At 35.0% G+C, this 21,661-nt stretch overlaps 1 protein-coding gene across 7 annotated transcripts in view; it reads left to right on the top strand.

Moving 5' to 3' along the window:
* Positions 1-21,661, top strand: part of LOC120525468 (nesprin-1-like) — a 305,232-nt gene that overhangs the window by 53,777 nt on the left and 229,794 nt on the right. For all 7 annotated transcript variants that reach the window (XM_039747791.1, XM_039747789.1, XM_039747790.1 and 4 more), the window contains exons 20-29: positions 1,343-1,477; positions 4,631-4,789; positions 7,257-7,465; positions 7,642-7,750; positions 11,121-11,285; positions 11,654-11,821; positions 12,226-12,402; positions 18,322-18,462; positions 18,754-18,914; positions 21,354-21,504. In XM_039747791.1, the coding sequence (XP_039603725.1) occupies positions 1,343-1,477; positions 4,631-4,789; positions 7,257-7,465; positions 7,642-7,750; positions 11,121-11,285; positions 11,654-11,821; positions 12,226-12,402; positions 18,322-18,462; positions 18,754-18,914; positions 21,354-21,504 (1,575 nt within the window). The remainder of the gene's footprint in view (positions 1-1,342; positions 1,478-4,630; positions 4,790-7,256; positions 7,466-7,641; positions 7,751-11,120; positions 11,286-11,653; positions 11,822-12,225; positions 12,403-18,321; positions 18,463-18,753; positions 18,915-21,353; positions 21,505-21,661) is intronic.

Raw genomic sequence — 21,661 nt, forward strand, 5'->3', positions numbered from 1 at the left:
ACTAACTTTCTAAATCATAAATTGCTTTATATATGATTGAAGTTAAATGGTCTTTAAATTTTAAGATTAAACAAAGTCTATTCTCTTGGCAAATAAATATGACAAACTACATTAGACAATCAATCTGTTAATATACATTCATAGTGCTGCATAAATTTAAAAATATTTTAGTGGATGCAGAGCCTGGTGCAGCACACTTTGAAAATGTGAAATAACTAAATGTCCACATTCCATATATTAGTGATATTTGATATTACCACTGCTTTTTCATTTTATTTCAGCTCTTTTTAGCAGTGTTAGCACAAAGAGTTTTTTGTGTAGTTATAAAGAAAATTACTTTGAACTGGCATGCTGATTTCATATAAAATATAATTCCATAAGTGCAATATACTGTATATTTCTTAGTTGCTATGTTAACAATGGCTAATTTTCTACATCTAAGGTTATTTTTAAATTTCATTCCTATACAATTTTTAATGCAGAGGTTTTGGCAGACTGCCTAATTGATAATTACTCAAGGATTATTTAATGCATCTAAAATATATTACAAAAATATGACAAGGATGAAAATCTAATCTAATCTTATGGGCTATACTGTAGTGATAATCCGTTATTATTTCTTCTGCTACATGTAGTTTTTTTGTACTAGTCTGGTTTTATTAAAATTTTATTAAAACTACAAGTTACTTTCACAATCGGCAAGTTGATTTACAAATGAAGTTGCATTAGTTTCGATGCAATAGTCACTCAAATGTGCAGGACAGGCCATTTACTTGATCAAAATATTATTTAATAATGCATGTTTTTATTTTTAAATCTAGCTGGTATATTATTGATAAAACAATATATACCTTTTGCACATATGTGCTTTTTTATTATTGTATGTAATATAAAAATGCATAACTTGTTACAAGCAGTATGTTCACCTTTCCCTCTGTGAACAACATTTTTCAGTTTAACTGTTGTTGGTAACCATACTATGACCTGTGGCAATTATCAGATTGATCTTTCTTGACTTTCCAGAAAGTTCAAAATCAATTGTAATCCCTTTTAATAATCCATTTATTTGAATACCTGTCACACTTAACCGAAGCTAGCAATACAGTGGCATTTGTTGTTAGGTTACATTTTGCAGAATTACTCAAATGTTAAGAAAATCCTGGATTTACATTTCAGCACCACACTTTATGACAGAAGTATTCTGAGTGTAATCTGAAGATGTTTTTTTTTTTTTTTACTTCAGAACCTCTTTTTAAGGATGTCTTTGCTTATTGTTGTTTAGCATGTAGCATTAATATATTGATAAAGATAACAGATATTTGACTTGATTCTCACCTTACAGGAGTTTTTTGGCCACTTGGATCAGAGAGTTCTGAATGCATTTCTTAAAGCCTGTGATGAGATGACTGACATTCTTCCTGAAAATGAACAACAAAGTCTGCAAGAAACAGTTAGAAAGCTGCACAAGCAGTGGAAGGTTAGTTCATTTACTGTATTAGTAAGACCCAAGCACAAGTAATATCTTTTCCCTTTCATTGTCTTGCAGCAGCATTTATCTATAGATACCAGGCAGCCTCTGAAACTCAAACGATAGTTTCAAACTGCACCATGATGTCCTTAACCATTGATATCCTGAACAGGAGAAAACACAAAATCCTTCTCTTGAGAATCTTTTGCTCAGCTTCAAAGAGCTTGTCTTAAGCCCAAGCATTAGAGTGCACCTTTACTCTGCAAATACAAGAGCAAATTGGCACACTCCAGCAGTTTAGAAGCACCATATACTTTTAGCAACTTCTGTGAGGTATTATGGGTACCCAGGCAATTGCCTTCTCCAGATCTACCAACCACATGTGTACAGGAGTGACATATTCCTATGACCGTCTAAACACAAGGGCAAAGGGTTGATTCACAATTGATTCAATAAAGTGAATTCTTCATCACTTCTTCTGACATTGAGGTTCACCTATTAGATGCACTCCCTAGTTATGTGTTTTCCCAGGATGTGCTAAGATGTGCACACTGTTCAAATCAAATAAAATTTGATTTGCCTTGAGATTTTTTCAGGTCACGCCCTCTTCTCAAACATTTTCAAACAAGACCACGGTCCTCTCAACTCTGTGGTCCTCCAACAATTAAAGCTATGACAAGTTCAATTTCGAAGAAACCACAATTCGGTCAGGTGCATATTTATGATGACGAAGAAGCAATGCAACATAGAATTGAAAGAGTTAAACAATCAGATGTATTAGAAATTATACAGCCAATAATATATGAATCCAAAAGATCACGGTTGCATTTATATTAAACTAACATGTAATGAATTGGGGCGGCACGGTGGCGCAGTGGTAGTGCTGCTGCCTCGCAGTTAGGAGACCCGGGTTCGCTTCCCGGGTCCTCCCTGCGTGGAGTTTCTCCCCATGTCTGCGTGGGTTTCCTCCGGGCGCTCCGGTTTCCTCCCACAATCCAAAGACATGCAGGTTAGGTGGATTGGCGATTCTAAATTGGCCCTAGTGTGTGCTTGGTGTGTGGGTGTGTTAGTGTGTGTCCTGCGGTGGGTTGGCACCCTGCCCAGGATTGGTTCCTGCCCTGTGTTGGCTGGGATTGGCTCCAGCAGACCCCCGTGACCCTGTATTCGGATTCAGCGGGTTAGAAAATGGATGGATGGATGGATGTAATGAATTGTCAGCAAAAATAGTTTCGAAAGACGGAATATCAAAGACAGAGTTGATATTTGTTTTTATCCAAAAGCAAAGCACGATTCGTCATTTCTGTCTAATAAATCGCCTCATTCCGATCCTTTACTCTTTCCTTTGCTTTTCTCTGATGGCAAAACAGGATGGTCGTATAATATGAAGCACACAAAATCGGATAAACTAATAACTCCCACACAATATTTCGGGTCAAAATTAGTGATACGTCCTAATGTATTTAACCCACTTCTGTCATCTCAAAATCTATCACAACATTATGTTATTAATGCGCATCTAAAAGTCGAAGCTAATCGTCTCTTCTTTATTAAATCGAATCAAGCAAAACTTAGAATTGAATATATATAGGTCTCATTGATCATGTTCAAAATTCAAATATCAATAGTTCCGACAAATTCAAAGTAGGTAAAGCAGTAATATTACCATCATCATATCAAGGTAGTCAAAGAGCATTGCAACAGTTATATCATGATGCAATGGCAATATCCCGAACTATCCGTCGGCCAGATTTATTTATTATAATGACTTGCAATCCACAGCGGCCAGAAATTAGTTGATTCTTGAGAACAATGCCACTGGCTACATCGGCTCTGGATATTCCGACATTCATAAGTAGATTGTTTTATCAAAAAGTCTTGGTTTTATTGAAAGTACTCGAAATGGTGTTCTGTCAAATCAGAGCATACATTTACACGATTGAATTTCAAAAACGGGGTTTGCTCACATGCATTTATTGGTTACTTTGCAAAATAAATGATTCATTATTAACAGATGATGTAGATCGGTTTGTCAGTGCTGAAATTCCAAACAGAGAAATCAATCCTGAATTATGGTACAAAGTCATTTAACACATTTCTCACGAACATAATTTAAAAGATTCAGTATGTTGGGACTCAAAAGAAAAAAAGTGTTTAAAGAAACGTCGGCTTATTTTTTTATTTATTTATTCACGGGCAGTTATACATTACATTTTCAATGTTGTAAGTCCAAACACGGAATCAAAATTTAATGCAATATTGAAGAAAAGTAAATTCCAAATATTGTTTTTACTGAAGTTTTAAAGTAAAAGTGAAATTTTAAAAAGTATTTGCATGTTAATATCAAAGACAAACAAAACAAAAACTTATAACGCAACGAATACCTATAACGCAACATGAAACATAGTTTTCTTTCAATTTATTACGTTTTAATATTTTTAACTATGGTTAATTATTCAGTGAAATGTAAAATAGTTAGTTCTATAATGCATATGTAACAGTTCCCATGAAAATAACAGTCTCTTTAAATTGTACATCTGGTTACCCATACCTGGGGGTTGGCGAGCAAAGTTTTTTTAAATACATTTTTTATTCAAGTGGTTAGCTTCTTGCTACTCCATTCTTACTATACCTGTTCTATATAAATATTTTTTCTCACTATTATTTGCAAATTTACCAGCTGAAGAAGGCATAGAGCATCAATATGGTAATCCCAAAGGTTTTGGAATCCTCTAGCCCTGCTGGCATAATCTTCTTATAATCGTTTCCATGCATTGTGATTTTTCTGCGTTGCAAAATCATCTTCTGGCAGATGTATTGGTGCAGCTCTTTTATTTTCTTTTGCATTTACACTATATCTGGCAGTTTTTATCATCCACTTCCAACAGTATTTATTAAGATTTTAATGAGTGTTTTTAGTATTGATCCTAATGCTGTTTTCATGATGTTAATGATTACTGTTTTAATTTTGCTTACTGATTTTTTATCATGAAATCAGGGTTGCTTAAAACTAATAGTTTGATGTGATTTTATTCTAAGAAATGTATTTAATGAGAACATTATATAAAATGTATTATGTGCAGTGGTTCCAAAGTTCATAATATGAGATATGACTGGTTGTGAACAGATTGTTCATTGATTGTTTGTACCTCTGTTACACAACAGGATCTTCAAACTGAAGCACCTTATCATTTACTACATTTGAAGATTGAGGTGGAGGCCAACCGTCTTAAAACTAGTCTGGAGGACTGCAAGTTAGAGTTATCTCGAGAAAACAAGTTACTCCCTACTGTTGGGAGTGAGCAGCTTATAAAGGAGCATAAGGTGAAATTTAACTGCTTAGACCTTTGTCCAGGATCTCAGTTCTCTTCTTCTGATTTTTGAGTTGCATAATGAATTGGTAGCGTTATTAGTCCAACAGTTGTCTTGCAGTGTTAGTGTTTAATTTTAATGTAATGGCATTTTTATGACATTATTTCATTTTATGGTGATACTTACTTTGATTGATGCCTTTATTTCATTTCTTTACTTAATACATCTTTTATAGAATTCACTGACTGACTGAAGTAGCAAATGAAAGGTCATTAAGTCTAACTAGTTTTATTATTCTTTTGAGTCCTCTAACAATTATCAATATAAGCCCTGCTAGATGCCCACTTTTAAACAAAGTTAAAAAAAATGAAACCACACAGCAGTGGCCCAATTGTGGTGTGACCCTCACAAGAAATCAGTAGAGGAGTAAAGCCTGTGGATGCTGTTCATTCCTCCTTCAGAATGCATGACAGTTTTAAGGTCTCATTCTTAAAGCATTAGCTGTTATGCGCTCCTGGACAAATTCCTTGGGTTAACTAGCCCTTTGCCTTTCATGTCCTGCTCCTCTGTTTTGTCTGATTGCATGTGTCTTCCAAATGAAACTCTCCCATCCGCTCTCTCTCACATTGTCCTCTCATTCCCTGAAATTTAACCGTTGAACCCTGTTCATGTATTTTTGCATAGGGAGCACTTATGATCCATTAATTTTTTAATTGTATGAATTAAAAAAAACAGAGTGCAAAATGCACCAGTATATTCTGACACACTTAAATACAATTAGAAATCATGTTTGACAGTCATTTTTGACGCTCACATTAATCTAAATAGCTCATAAAAACATCAAAATCATTTTGTATAAATACTAAATGTAATCAATATGTCAGAATTTAAAATGTCATACCATGTAAATAAAAAGACACATATTTAAAAAAAATGTCATTTAGTCTTCTTCTTCTTCTTTTGGCTGCTCCCATTAGGGGTCGCCAGAGCGGATCATCTTATTCCATACCTTTCTGTTACCCCCATCACCTGCATGTCCTCTCTCAACACATCCATAAACCTTCTCTTAGGCCTTCCTCCTTCTCCCAATATACTCAGCATCTCTTCTCTGCACATGTCCAAACCAATGCAATCTCGCCTCTCTGACTTTGTCTCCCAACCGTCCAACTTGAGCTGATCCTCTAATGTACTCATTTCTAATCCTGTCCATCCTCGTCACACCCAATGCAAATCTTAGCATCTTTATCTCTGCTACCTCTAGCTCTTTCTCCTGCTTTCTGGTCAGTGCCACCATCTCCAACCCATATAACATAGCTGGTCTCACTACCATCCTGTAGACCTTCCCTTTCACACATGCTGATATCCGTCTGTCACAAATCACTCCTGACACTCTTCTCTACCCATTCCACCATGCCTGCACTTTCTTTTTCACCTCTCTTCCACAATCCCCATTACTCTGTACTGTTGATCCCAAGTATTTAAACTCATCCACCTTCGCCAACTCTACTCCTTGCATCCTCACCATTCCACTGACATCCCTCTCATTTACACACATGTATTCTGTCTTGTAACTACTGACATTCATTCCTCTCCTCTCCAGAGAATATCTCCACCTCTCCAGGGTCTCCTCAACCTGCTCCCTACTATCTCTACAGATCATAATGTCATCAGCAAACATCATAGTCCACGGGGACTCCTGTCTAATGTCATCTGTCAACCTGTCCATCACCATTGCAAATAAGAAAGGGCTTAGAGCCGATCCCTGATGTAATTCCACCTCCACCTTGAATGCATCCATCACTCCTACTGCAGACCTCACCATTGTCAATCTTCCCTTGGACATGTCCTGTACAGCTCTTGCATACTTCTCTGCCACTCCTGACTTCCTCATACAATACCATACAATACAATACCAACAAAAGGGCATTTAGTAGAGATACAATATGTAATTTACTGGATGTTAACACCTACCTTAGTGTGTAGCTGTTTTTGACTTTTAATATGTTTAATATTGAGAAATCTGGTTTGGGTGATCTTTGCCATCTTTATTGAGTATGCATTGACTATATAAATTATATAATCCATGACCTTTCATCACCTCTAGCCATCTATCCATTTTTAAACTGGCTTATTCCAGCTGCCAGTTAATGTCTGGCATTAACAGTAAGAAATTGCTTTGCCCAATACAAAGTCATATAGAACCTTTAAGAACATTAATTATAAAATTACTTGAAAGAAAATTCGGCAGCTACTGAACTCCTTAGTTTAGGTAGCTAATGCATTTTTGTATCTTCAGTATCAGCATTTTCAGATTTGCTCTAAAAAGATTTGGTAATGTAATACATTGTACATGGGGTGTAACCTGTTTAAAAATGCAAAAACAAATTTAAATTCTAACATGTTTTCATACAGTAAATCTTTTTTTTTTCTCTTGGTATGAACAAACCTTTCTGTTTTCATTCAAATATTGTGTATTTAGGCCTTCTTTGGAGAGAAAGGGCCACAGAACCTGTGTGAAAAAAGACTCAGTTTAATGGAAGAACTTTGTAAAAAGCTTCCTGAAAAGGACCCTGCCTACAAAAATATAGAGCTCAGCCGGAAAGCTTTAACAGATATCACAGCACAGATTGAAAAGACCTACCAGAAACTAATGCAGCATCCAGATAAGTGGAAGGAGTTTAACACCAGGTGAGCTAAGTGCTACAAAAGTATGATTTAATTTTCAGAGCTCCTTAATATGTCTAACAATGTGCCATAATTTAAAACTTGATCTGACTTTCCTATATGGAAAATATTAACATGTATGAAAAATCTAACACTAAATGAGCCAAATGAGTTTTAAAAATAACATTTTTGTTGTTAAGGTTTTCTGAGTTATCTGCCTGGCTGTCTTCGAAAGAAAGTCAATTACGGGTGTTAAGGAACAGAGCAAATGATCCAGGCAAATATGGACAAGTCAGCACAACTATTGAGGTAAATATATTTATTTCTTGTTTTTTTGATGTTATAATGCCTTACTAACCCATGCAACATAGTGTTTATAGTATCAGTAGCTTGCCCAGCGGTTTATACACATAACAGTTTCAAAAAAAGGGAATGCTGCAGCAACTTGGTACACCAAGTTTTATCCATCATGTCATTTCCTTAACCCAGTTAGTTCACTACAGCATGCCAAGCATGTAGTGGGTGCCACTGAATACTTGGCAGGGACTATCACTGAGTATACTCATGTACACACCCACATTCATTCATAGAGTCATCAAACCATAGTAAGCTGCACATCTTTAATATGCATGAGAAAACTAGTAGGTTTTGTTTTTTGGGTTTTAGTTTTTTGCCATTTTCTAATTTAATTTTATTTTAGTTTTTCATTGTTTTTTTTTTTTTAGCTTTTCAGCAATTTACTCTTAGTTTATGTCACATTTTTTAGTTTTGTACAAAAATGTCCACACCGACAAACATTTTGCAAGTATAAAAAATTGTTAATAACAGTAATAGAAGAAGAAATAGTTTTTCCATGTATATGGTGCATTTCTTCAAGTATATTATTTACATCAAGTACTGTACTGATTTTTTAGTAACATCTCAGATAATTCACTTAATAAGCAACACACAATACCTGAGAAGCTCCCTTCGAGCCTAAACTGGGAAGATGTCTTTAAACAACAACAGCACATGTAGGATTTCACAGGTTTTGGCAATTGACAATGATACAGTACAAATTCCAGCCATAAAACAATATGTGAAGTTACACACACTCAGTCAACATATACATAGGAAGAACATGCAAACTCCATAAAAACACTGACCAGGTTAGCAATCAAACCTGAACCCATGGCGCTGTGTAATAATAATAATAATAATAATAATAATGGATATTTTTATACTGCACTTTTCCCATCCTCAAAGTGCTTCATAAATATTCCAGTGTACAATGGGGAATCAAGCTAAAGTTAGAAAATGGGTTTTATTACAAAATGGAATGAACCTTAACAAAACTGATAATGTTATTTTTCAATGTAGTCTCCACCCTTCACAATGCACTTGCTCCACCTGCCTGGAAGTGCCTGGATTCCAGCAGAATAAAAGGTTTTGTCTTGTCATCGCAACCAGAATTAACAGTGCTGAAGAGCTTTCAAGCACAGCCTGGTGATGTCAAAATTCCATTAAAAACTTTTCGGTACTGCAACATTCTAAACATATTAAGATTATTGCAGTCTATGATAATGTCATAGGAATGTGCTGTTTGACACCATACTGCCCATGTTGAAACATCAGTACTTATAACCTGATTAAAATGAAATGTATATGGGTATCATTATTTTGGGTGATAACATTGATTGCATGATACTTATCTACTTAATCTGTCTCTGAAATGGTACCATCAGCAAACAAGCAACAGCCGTGCAAAATAAATGTGAAATTGATGAAATTCATACCCTCTTTGGCATATGAAGATACATTTTTTCCATTCTAAATACTGCCTAAATTTGAAGCATGGAAGTGGCTATTTGATCCTTACAAATCTTCCACTACTCTAATTGTCAAACGTCTTAGCTGTATCTTCCAAAGTAATACATGGCATGTTTTAAGTGCTTTTTCCTTAAAGTTTGGCGAAAGTTGTCCACAGAATAAGTCATTGGTTTGTTCTCCTAGAAGGAAAGCTGACGGATGGTCAAAATGACCACTGAAATCCACAAATTCTGAAACTAGCAGTGAGGTGTAAATGTGCTATAAATCAAAATTACAAAAATTAACTTTGTTTTCATTTTTATTTTCTCATTTTCATGTAGTTGTAATTTTCAGGCAGTTTTCATTTTTACTTTAGTTTTAGTTAACAAAATGAGTATTTTTTGAAAACGAAATGTTTCCTTTTAGTTTTAGTTAATGATAATAACACTGTTTGCAAGCAGCTTACATTGGTGCACTACGGAAGTCATGTAGGCTTTCCTCAAAACAGACAACATTTGACTAATAACATGTTCTGTAATTGAAATGCTTAGAAATAAAGTAGGTCATTGTCCACTAAGACCAGAGAGCTTGCTTTTGCTGTGTACACTGCACTTTATGAAAGATCACTTCATGTGAAAAAGCAGTCCATAAACATAGAACCTACACATTGCTCCAGCTAAGAAAGAGCATTTTTAAAATTTGATTTTGTAAATTGCAGTGCAGACATCAGTATTGCTCTCGGTAAAATTTCTGACTGATGTTGTTATAAAATTTTGGAGTCAATGAATAAGATGGAAAGGGAACTGATAACAGCATTCAGGTAAGTGGACAGAATTTATGGCCACCACTATGTTCCCATAATTAATATGTTATTATTATACTACGCATTTTCAAAATGATTGCTACAAATATCTTTAGATGTTTCTGCTGTTTTATCAGTTTTACAATGTTATTATATTGTCAATTTATTTTTTTACAAAATATGTTTTTTAAGAAACAAATTTCATTTTTATATTTTTGTAGGGTAATCTTTTCTTTAATTCCTTTAGGCTGAGCACTTATGTATTGGTAATCTTTACATATCCATGATAAACAACATACATTTTTTTGTTATTGGTAGAGCATGTCAGAAAACTGTTTTTTAATGAAACTTTACATTTTTAGTTTTAACTTGTAGATACAGTACATTGATGAAAGGTATAAATTCCTCATTTTGAAATCTGAATAGTCTAAATAAGTCTGAATATGATTTTTTAAACTTGGAATGATATATTTTAGGAAGTTGCAGTAATTGTTTGTGAAGTCATAATGACTGAGATAGAACATTATTTATGGTACATGTGAGGTGATAAATGTGTTGCAATTTTAACTAGAATTATGGGATTTTTGAATTTGGAAGAAATTTTACTTTTACCTGATTCCCTAATGCTGGATGGCACATTGATGGGTACTGTTACTACTTCACCGCTCCTGGGCTTTGTCTTTGTCTGTGTAGTGTTTGCATTCCCTGTACACTATGTCGATGCATACCAGCTTTCCTCCCACATCCTGAATTTTTGAAAGTGGCTGTGAATTTGTCAAATTAGTCATAGATTGAATTCCTTTATCCAAAGTGACATAAAATCTCAATTCTGTGCTACAAATATTTTATGTATTTCTAAAATGTAGTGTATTGGCGGGTTAACTGCTTTCCTCAGAATGACTAAGGATATGGATAGTGGACATTGAACCCACAGCTTTGAGAGTGAGTTTGGGAATCAATGAAAATTCTGAACCTGGAGTGATAGGTCTAAAAAGTTAGAATGATTAATGAATAGGAATGTTTGAATATTAAATTTACTGTGCCTTTAAGTAAGGATGGAAGTGATCATTGCATGCTCATGTTTTGCAGGGACTGCGAGGAGATGTAGAACAGCAGGAGATTAACCTAAACTGGCTGAAATCAAGGCTTTCAATGCTGATAGAAGTTTCCTCTGAGAGTGAAGGGAAAAGACAAGATGGCGCTCTAAAGAAATTGTCAAATGACTTTAAGGAATTTCTGTCTTCACTTAGTGAGGTGGGTCAAGCTCCCAATAGCTGGGTGTTTAACACTGAAATGTAATTGTTATTTTGCATTTAATCATCTAGGTCAAAAGGGCACCCAGAAATAGTAATAAGTTATTTTTAAAACTTTGAGACCCTGAGCTGTCCACTTTCATTAAACTAGAGAATGCCCAAATTGGCTTGTTAAATATACTGTACATATTAAGTGTTATGGATAAGGAGTAATATGAAGGATACATGGTTTGTCTTTGAGTACAGAGAATTGCATAGCCTAAAATATTGCTCAAGTATATCATTTAAGGTTAAACAGAATATCACTGACCTTTACCAGATAATGCCATATCAAGTTAGTTCTGATATTTTACTCTTTCTTTTGATTAGACTGAGAAGAAGGTCTCGGCTGTAGGTCAGTGTGTTCATCTTCAGGAAGAGGTAAAAGGCATTCTGGAAGAACTTGTTCAAGGACAAAAAGAAGCCGAGGCTGAGTCTGTCAGGATTCTTGATTCAGAAAGTGTTCAAGAGGCTCAGCAGCTTCTTATTATTCACCAGGTAGGAGCTTCCCCTTAATGGGATAACTGTTGTATAATCTTACATACATTCAGGTTTAAATGCAACTCTCTAGGTTTCTCTAACAGTTTAATTGTATAAAACAATTGCCTTTTTTGTATAATTCATTAATATTTAATAAATAGCAACACAAAGAACACTAAGCTGCTGCTGCTGTCACAAAGCATGACCTGTTAGTGCTCTTATACTGAATATCAAGGTTGCACGAAGAGTTTCTGGATCTGAAATGCAAATGATTTCTTATCTTGAGCTTAATAGTGCAAACCTTGGTATATTCTATTGCTTCTATGTGCTTTTTTATGTGTATATGTAAACATGGCACATACTTTGTACAGTTGTCACTGCAGACATGTGAAGTTTACACATCTTTGATATTTTGTACACAGCAAAACCTAAAAAGACTGAGATCAAGACGGAGAGATGTCCAACAGCAAGCAACACGAAATCAGCAACTCTGTGCTGATGAAGGAGTTGCCACTTCTCTGCAACCAGATCTTCAAGAGTTGGAAAGTACTTTAAGTAAAATGGAACAAAAGATGGAAACTCAGGAGAAGGAGCTACAGGTCAGTAGACTTTTCCTGAAGATATCTGAGATATTGATTTTCTGATTTACAGAATATGATTGCAAAGATTAATTAAATCTGGGGGTGCAATACATGGCTGGTGGAAAAATATCTTTAGACCACCATGTTTAGGAATACAACATATATTGTTATAATATATCGGTCATCTGTTGTAAGAGTGCATATGTTGTTTGCAATTTGAGCAATTTGTTGTTCATGGCAGAATGTAAAATTCATCCTTCATTGTGCATGGGTAAGTATTATGTGTTGTGACAGATAGGGGGCGCTGTCGTCCCCTTGAACCCTCAGACAATATGTCAGACACCAGGTCCAAAGTGTCCAAATATAATTTATTTCTAGACTATACACTGCACAAAGCACCCTTCTCTCTACAATACTCATAAGCACTACAATAATCAATCACAATTCAATCCTCCAACTCTCCCAGACGCATTGCCACCCTTCCAACTAGCTCAGCTCAACGTCTGGGATCTCCCACAGTCCTTATATAGTCCGTGACCCGGAAATGCTTCTGAACCCCTGTCCATGTGAATTCCTAGCACTTCCGGGTCAGATTAAAAGTCCTCTTCTTCAACCTGGAAGCATGTCATCCCCTTTGTCCATGTGACTTGGACGCACTTCTGGGTTGTAAGGGAAACCATCGTTGTTCCTCCCTGCAGCGCCTTTTAGCAGCCCCCGTGGTATCCAGCAGGGCTGTGGATAAAAACTCTATTGTCCATAATTCCCTGCTGGCATTTGGGGCACTTCAATGCTGCAGGGAGGGTGCCACCTGGCAGCCTGGGGTTATTGGCCGGGATGAATGGCCGGCCATATTCCACAGTGTATAGTTTGGACTTTCTTACCTTGAAATGTTATTTACATGACATGTTTCTTGAGGCTTATTGTTCCTTCCACAATACAAAAACACATTTTCAATGTTCAAACCTATCTAATATAAATTATTTGACACTTGGGATGCTGGACAATGACTGGCAGATTTAGATACTTGGTACTTTGGATTGTGTACTAGTTCATTGCAGGGTTCCTTCGATAACACTGGCCGATTTGGAGGTGTCAATCTCCTTGCTAAACCTCTTTTCGAATGGAAAGGAATCTTGAATAACATGAGGAAAACACAAGTAGAAGTGAAATGAATAACCAGGTTATGATTGTAGTTCTGTGTCTCATGTTTATGTCATAAAATACATGCATATATATGGATGTCATGTTCTTGTTTTCCAGCATGTATTTGAATGTCATGTTCTTGCTTTATATTCTCATTCATGGTGAGATCCATGCTCCTAGAGATTAGCCATTGTTGCTATGTAACTGCTACTATAAATAAGCTATAAATAAAGACAATTTTGAATTCATCATACTACAAAGAACAATGTAATGTATTCATAGTTCCACTTTAGTTTATTTATGTATTACAAACAGCTACTAACAGTCCGAATGTTATAGAACATATGGCTTTTTTGCCATAACATTAAGCAAAGGAAAATTAGAGCAACATATTGCAAGATTTGTATTATATGTAATGACTAATGTATCATTCTTAATAGTTTCTTCTTCTTTCTGCTGCCATTTAGGGGTCACCACAGCGGATAATCCATCTCCATCTATCCCTGTATTTTACATCATTTTCTGCCACACCGACTGTCTTCATATCCTCCTCACCACATTCGTAAACCTCTTTGGCCTTCGTTTTTCCCTCTTGCCTGGCGGTTCCATCCTCAACATTCTTTTCCCGACATACCCCTCATTTCTCCTCTGTATGTACCCAAGCCATCTCAATCTAGCCACTGGCATTTGGTCACCTGAGGTTCACCTCAATCTGCTGCCTACTCTCACTACAGATCACAATGTCATCCGTGAACATCATAATCCATGAAGATTCCTGTCTGACCTCATTTCTAAACCTGTCTGCCACCATTGCAAACAGAAAAGGGCCTTCTCTGTACTTCTCCATCAACACTCTTAAAGCAAACATTGCATCAGTAGTACTCTTTCCTGGCATAAAACCATATTGCTACACACAGATTGTTACCTCTCCTCTAGCATCCATCAATCTTTCCCATACCTTCATGGTGTGGCTGATCAACTTTATATCCCTGTAGTTACTGCAGCTCTGCACATCTCCCTTATTTTTCAGAATTGATACTAATATACTTCTTCTCCACTTCTCAGGCATTTTCTCGCTTTTCAATATTTTGTTAAACAATCTATTTAGAAACTCTATTGCCATCTCACCTAAACATCTCTATGCCTCCACTGGTATAATGTCTGGGCCATCTGCTTTTCCACTTTTCATCCTATTCATAACTTCCCTCACTTTAGCCTTGCTGATCTCCAGTACTTTGTGGTTTACTATTTCCACTTCATCCATCCAACACTCTCTCTTGTTTGCTATATTCATACGTCCTTTAAAGTACTCCTTCCACCTTTTCAACACACTCTCTCCGCTTGACAGCAAATTCTCATCTACCTCTTTTATCACACTGACTTGGCAGCAGATCCTTCCCCACTTGGTTCCTCTGTCTGACCAATTGGTACAAATACTTTTCTCCTTCCTTTGTTTCCAGCTTCCCATATACAGTATCTCAACTTTGGCCTTAGCCTTCGCCACCTCTCTCTCTTTACCTTTCACTGCATTTCTTTGTACACCTGTCTACTTCCATCATTTCTATGGTTATCCCAATTCATTTTTGCTAACATGTTCCTTTTAATTTTTTACTGTACTTTCTTATTCCACCACTAAGTATCTGTCTTTCTTCCTCTGATCAAATGTCACACCAAGCATCTTCCTAGCTCTGTCCCTTACCACTTCAGCTGTAATGTACCAAACATCTATCATGTCTAAACCACCTCAGCACCTGTCTCACTTCCTCTCTGAATTTCACACAATAGCCTTCCTCTTTCAGCTTCCACCACCTAAAAAACATTCTGTATACCTTCTCTCACTGCTTCATGTCCTTTAAACTGTCTTAATCTAACTTTATATTAGGCATAGCTGACATTTATAAATGTAATATTAACATTAACTTGTGTAATTTATAGGTGTAGGTGAAAATTCCTAAGATTTTGTGTTGCGCGGTACACTAGAATGTACTGATAGGCTTCTGTAACAAAAAATATAAGAATACTTAATACAATTTCTAAATATGTATATAGAAAAGTATTTATAATTTAATATTTAAAAATATGGTGTGATTTTAACTTAAATAAAAAGAGATCTCATCTGCTTTATCGGCTTAATGAAAAAGATGGCATCTGTCCTGTTGTCTTTTTCTGTCTTTATCCACATTTGTTTTTACCAGCAAGCTTTCCTGTTGCTTGGAGATGACAGGGGAGCACACTCACCTGAGCAACATACCTTATTACTGGCATATCCAGACAGCTTTGATTCTTTACTGTTTCTTTTGACTAGATGGAGAAGGTTTTCAGCTGTGGGTAGATATATAAATATGTGGGTAGACATATAATGCTAGTATTGGCCACTCTTCAACACTTGGCTTTCAAGTTTCAATGTGAGCGTTTGTAAATTCTCAGATGTTTCTCTGTCATTTATCTTTTTTTGTACTGTTGACCCCTTGTCTGTAGTCTGGCTCTGACATCATCACAAAAAAGATTTACATCATCTGCATGTAGCACTGTGACTTCTGTTGGGTTCCTATCTAATTTAGTGTCATTATTTTTTGTTTATGTCTGATCTTCTGTGAATTCTTTTTTAGGTTTTTGTTTCTCTTTGCTGTGAATGCTTTCATCTTTTATACTTAGGAGAGTATAAGTAGGAGAGTATAATCTCTAGAGCAATAGTCATCAAATTCAGGTAATATTGCTATAGCTTTAAATGCGTACAATAGCTGTCTTTTGCAGTTTTCCTATAATTCACCTTTTTCTCAGGGATTTGCTTAATTCAACATATACTACTAACAATCACAAACCCGTGGATTGACTCCAAGGCAAATGATCCTGAATGCTATAGGGCTACAGCTCCTTTCGTGTCAGACCCACCAGTGTGCCCACTACTAAATAATTGTTTAAATTGCCAAAACACCTGGAAAGCACAATTAAAATTTTGATGATGATGATAACGAATGTCTTAAAAATCAAGGTAAACTGCAAATTACCTCCATGTAGTATACATAAGTGCTCGCTACATTCCAGTAAAATTTAAGCAAGCTCAGTTGCTTCTGGATTGACAGAAGCTAGAAAATAATAGCTTGCTTATCTAAAGTCACGGTCTTTTTTATTTGTAAGCAGAATGGCAACAATTTAATGTTTAGGGCTGTAACAAATATCAAGAATTGCTTCTGATGGGGAAAATGATAGGTTTTTGAGTGAGTACTTTGGAGAAATATTTTGGACAGAACGAAACAAAGAACAAGCAAATAAATAAATAAATAAGCAAATAATTAAAAGCACTGTGAAATGTGACAATAAAATAATAACATGAAATGTGAGTATAAATAATTAAATGTGTCTCAAAATATATTTTTGTAGCTTATTTCTTTTTGTAATTATTGAATTAGTTCTTCATTTATTTATTTCAGTGACGCTGCATGTAACATGAAATATGTCTTGAATTTAAAACTAACACTTTCACCCATCAAAACTGAGAGGTCGGCTCTAGCCAGTGTTGTGTTTTAATTGGCTAATTGTTGGTACTCCAGACTTAAACCTTTGGATATCAAATGCCAAATTTACAGCAGACACTCCTGTTGATGTGTTCATAGCTTATTCAGAGTTTATAGAATTAGTCAAACTGTTTCTTGCTCTCTTAGTCAACGTGCATGGTCACAACTAGAGCTTACCCTCTCAGCTTTGATGAGTTAATGTAACAGTTTTAAATTGAAGTGGTATTTTATATTGCGTTTAGAGGATTCATATAAACAAAATTAAATATATAGATCAAATATATAAATTAAATATGTAAATGAACAACACAAAACATGTTTTGTGTTACATTTATTTATCTAGGCTCAGATTTTATGCTCTTTTTTTTTATTTATTGTCCCATTTCACAGTACAGTTTTTGTATGTATTTATTTAATTTTGTCTGAAATATTTCTCCATTGAGCACTTAACAGATAATTGTTTTTTTAAATTATTTTGCTGTGCCCTTTTATTGCCATTTGCTAAACTGATTTTTATTTCTGCTTCTTTTGTGAGTACAGTTTTGCTTTTTTGTGCTCATTTGCTTATTTACCCCGTATGTGACTCTCACCCCAGTTTATTGTTCACCTGGTTATTTCTCTCATTTATGGCCCTCTTTATTTAATTTAGTACTGTAGGTAGGTCTGTTTCCTAGCTTTCATGTTTTAATTGCTCAGGATTCTGTAGCTTTGCTGAGTGTGGAATGCAGTCAATTGTGACAATTAATAGATGGTGAACTGTTTGCATGAAGTAAAGTCAACTTGATGAGGCACTGTTGTAAGGAGTGCCTGGACAGATAGATGGCGGGAAGCTGCAAGTTTCTGTTAGGAACTGCAGATACATTGTCAATAACTAATGGGAGTGAACCATCTAGGGTATGGTATCAGCTGTAGCATCCTTTAAAGGTCTGTGTTTGTGCTGTCAGTTACTAAAATGATCAAGAAGAAAGAAGAACACAGAGTAGCAGGACTGCATTGCAGTAATGACACTTTTCTATTTATAATTTGTTTTTTTCCCATATTTCACATGGATTGACGTAAAATATACTTTATTTGGTACACCTGTGTAAGCCTAAATCAGATTTGCCTAAATAAAGGGAAACTTAAGTGGATCATTATAACCAATTCAAAGTATGATTACTCTCGGTTTGGATTTTTATGTACATTTAAAGCTTTTACAGATATTATTTATGATCAATTTTGGACCTTTGCTGTTTGCACTTTAATATTTATTTTGGTATCTTTTTTAATTCTAATGCAGGTTGCAGTGACCGATTGGCATCAGTTTGAAACAGATAAAGAAAAAATGGTTCAGTTCCTAGCAAAAGCAAACTCCAGTTTAGTAAAAGACCTAATATTCAACAGCCTGGAAAGCCTTAATGCAGATCTGGAGGAATCCAAGGTATTTTAAGCTAACTTTTCTGATGTTTTCAGTCATTCCTTATTTTATATAGTGCCTTTCTACATACCTTTCTAAGTGAATAACATTATTGTGCAGATGTTAAAAAAAAATCAAATCAAAGTAATTAGATCATTCTATATTGCATGACTAAATGGCCACTTTGTCACATATTACTGGTGCTTAAAGAAAAAAGATTAATGTGAATGCGTTTTGGGTGTAACCTAATGCAATATATGTTAACTGTTCATGAGGTTCTCTGGCTATTTGTCGATATGTTGTTTTTCTATTTAGAATCTTCTGGAAGTTAGTGAAGGGCAAGCAACTTATGTGGATGTTCTTGTCAAGAAATCTAAAGAAATTAAACTTGGGCCAAAAAATACAGTTCTTTTACAACAACAGGCAACCTCTGTTCAAGATCAGGTTAATGCATTGGAAAAACATTTACATAAGGAGTAAGTTCATTTCACTCTTTTGACTATAGGAAAAATATCCTTTTTATTGTCAGCTAAGTTTGGGAAAGTTTAATGTGTATAGTAAAATGTTAATATACAAATGTAATGATCTTTATGTACAAACAAATACCAAAATGAGACAACTGATATATCTCCTATTATAATAAAAAAAAATCCTGGGATGAGGAGAGACTTTTTAGCCTGGGACGAGAAGTGACTTTTTCAGAGAGATATTTTCATGTCTGGCGAGACAAGACTTTGTGCCAAGAGATTTAACCACACCCGGGTCCAGAAATAAAAGACAAAGGGTAGATGACAAAGTAGAATGTTGTAAAGAATTCAAAAACATTGGTGCAGTACTCATACAGAGCAGGTTAGAGATAATGAAAGTACTAAAATTGGAAAGTCTCAAAAAATAATAGTAAAGATTGCATTGCGAAAACAAACGGAAATTATTACTCGGTGAAATAAAGGAAGAGCGAAAAGAGATTGAATATATTGTTCTGATTTAAACTTTAAGTCGGAGACTCACAGATAATCTATTTCGTGTTGCCATCAGAGAAAAGTAGTGTTTCTTTCGAGTGAAGAGGTGTATCCGCGAGAATTAAAAGATTTGTTGTTTGGTGAAAGTGAAATCCACATACGTAAGCGGCAGAGACCTGAAATGGTTGCATTTCAGGCCGCAGGGGTTAGCGAGCAAAGCGAGCAGGGGGCAAAACCCCCTACTCTAAAATAGATAAAACATCAGTGCATTATGGTTTAGAACAGGAATTCTCAACCTTCGTTCTTGATGTACCATCCCCAGGAATTGAAACATTTTGAAGTGCCATTGAAGAATTATTATTAGGTGAAAAAAGTTGATATTTCTTTATCTAGCATTGCATATTGCTTTTGTGCATATGTTTAGTGTTTTTTAATTTTTGTTACGTGCACCAAATATATTTTAAGGAATTATTTTCAGTATAGTAACAATAGTATGAGTTAATATGAAATAATAATTAGGAAGCCTATAATTTCCACACTTTTAATTCACAAAAAATATACGTTTCTGAGCTTTATTTTCATGTATGCCTGAATTTTTCCCCTGGACTACAACAAATGAGGGGGCATCTTATTGACTTTGGGGGATTTAAATGTAAGGTTTTTAAGCAATAATATCATGGTGGACTTCCCAATTTATCTTACCATTTGTACGTTTTCATTTTATACATTTAAATTTTCTGTCTAATTGCTGAAATGCTGCTTAAAATCAATGCAAAGAAAAAAATAAAAGCTTATTATGTCATTGCCCTTTGAATTAGTGAATACGAAAATCATTCAGGCTATATTCATTTACATAAACTCTTTTTTTAAATCAGTTGTGTCAGGTTTGTGACATTTGCTGATGTGAGACTGCTTCAGTGCATGGAGAAGACTTTTTAGCTGGTTAAAACACTTAAAGGAAGAGTAATATTTCCTGGATAAATCAAATTCATTCAAATTTCAAATGTCACAAACTCCTGATGCTTTAAAAGTCTTTCCCTACTTTTTTTAGATTTGTCACAACTATAAGGATACTTTGTAAATAAAATGTATTATTATTTTTATTAATAATACCTTATTTTATTATTAAAGCCAAGTTCTCAGTTAAAGATTATTATTATTTCAGAATTCCTGTAAAACAGATTTGTTCTTTTGTTTTCAAACTTCCATACCTAATCGTATACACAATTTGTCTCAGAATCAGACAACAGTAACTACTTATGTAGAAGTTGTATTCCATTCACTCTTCTACCATGCAAATATGCACCATTTGTCACATTTTAGTTGTTATGGTAATTTCAAAAACATAATACATGACATAACTAACTTAATTTCAGAAAATGATTTTTCTGTTTTAGTGGTGCTGTTAACTATACGTCTATTTATACATTGAATGTTGATCTTAACCGCAAAGGTGGGTGTAAAATGGATGAGTTGCTGAAGGCACAACTGTTGCCATTATCATTACAATCAAAGGAAGAATGCTAGGCTTCCGTTCATTTATCAAGGCTATGTATAGTATTGTATTTTTCTGGCTATCATTTAAAATCTCCAAGTTAAATGTGCAACACTACAAATTAAAACGACTACAACTGACAGATGACTGATCATATCATATTCTGTTTATTTTTTAAACGGATTAATGTATTAATAATGAAAGTTTTAGTTTTTTTGCCTTGTAAATGCAGCAGGATTTTTAGGCTTCTCAGTCTCTCCCTCCTTGAGGCATTGAGGTGCCACTCTCCTTCTCTCTGCTTTCTCTCATGCTTGTTGCTGCCAACTGTTTTTTTTTTTCCCTTCGCATTACCAACCTATAACTTCTCTTACTGAAAATCGGAAACCACTGGTTTAGAAACTTCAACAGTTGATACATTATATAAAAGTAAAATTTATAACTTCTTCATTTCTTCATTGTAGCATTAAACAAATGGAAAAGATTAAAAAAGAGTGGGAAGAGTTTGGTCAGGAGTATGAAGATCTTTCGCTGTGGATTGCTGCAAAGGAAAAAGACTTAGAGCCTGTAAATATTTCTACTGTGCCACTTGATGAACAAATTGGGAAAGTTCAGGTAACAAGTTTATTCACATTATTATGTTCAATAATGATAGGTTGGGAGCATGTGCTGATGGCGCTTTGCCATAACCACTACATATAACTCTTGTTTATTTAATGGTGACGTATGTAATAGTAATAATTTCATTGGTTGTACTGTTGTACATGAATTC

The sequence above is a fragment of the Polypterus senegalus genome, chromosome 3, assembly GCF_016835505.1.
Source record: "Polypterus senegalus isolate Bchr_013 chromosome 3, ASM1683550v1, whole genome shotgun sequence".
Taxonomy (NCBI): Eukaryota; Metazoa; Chordata; class Cladistia; order Polypteriformes; family Polypteridae; genus Polypterus; species Polypterus senegalus.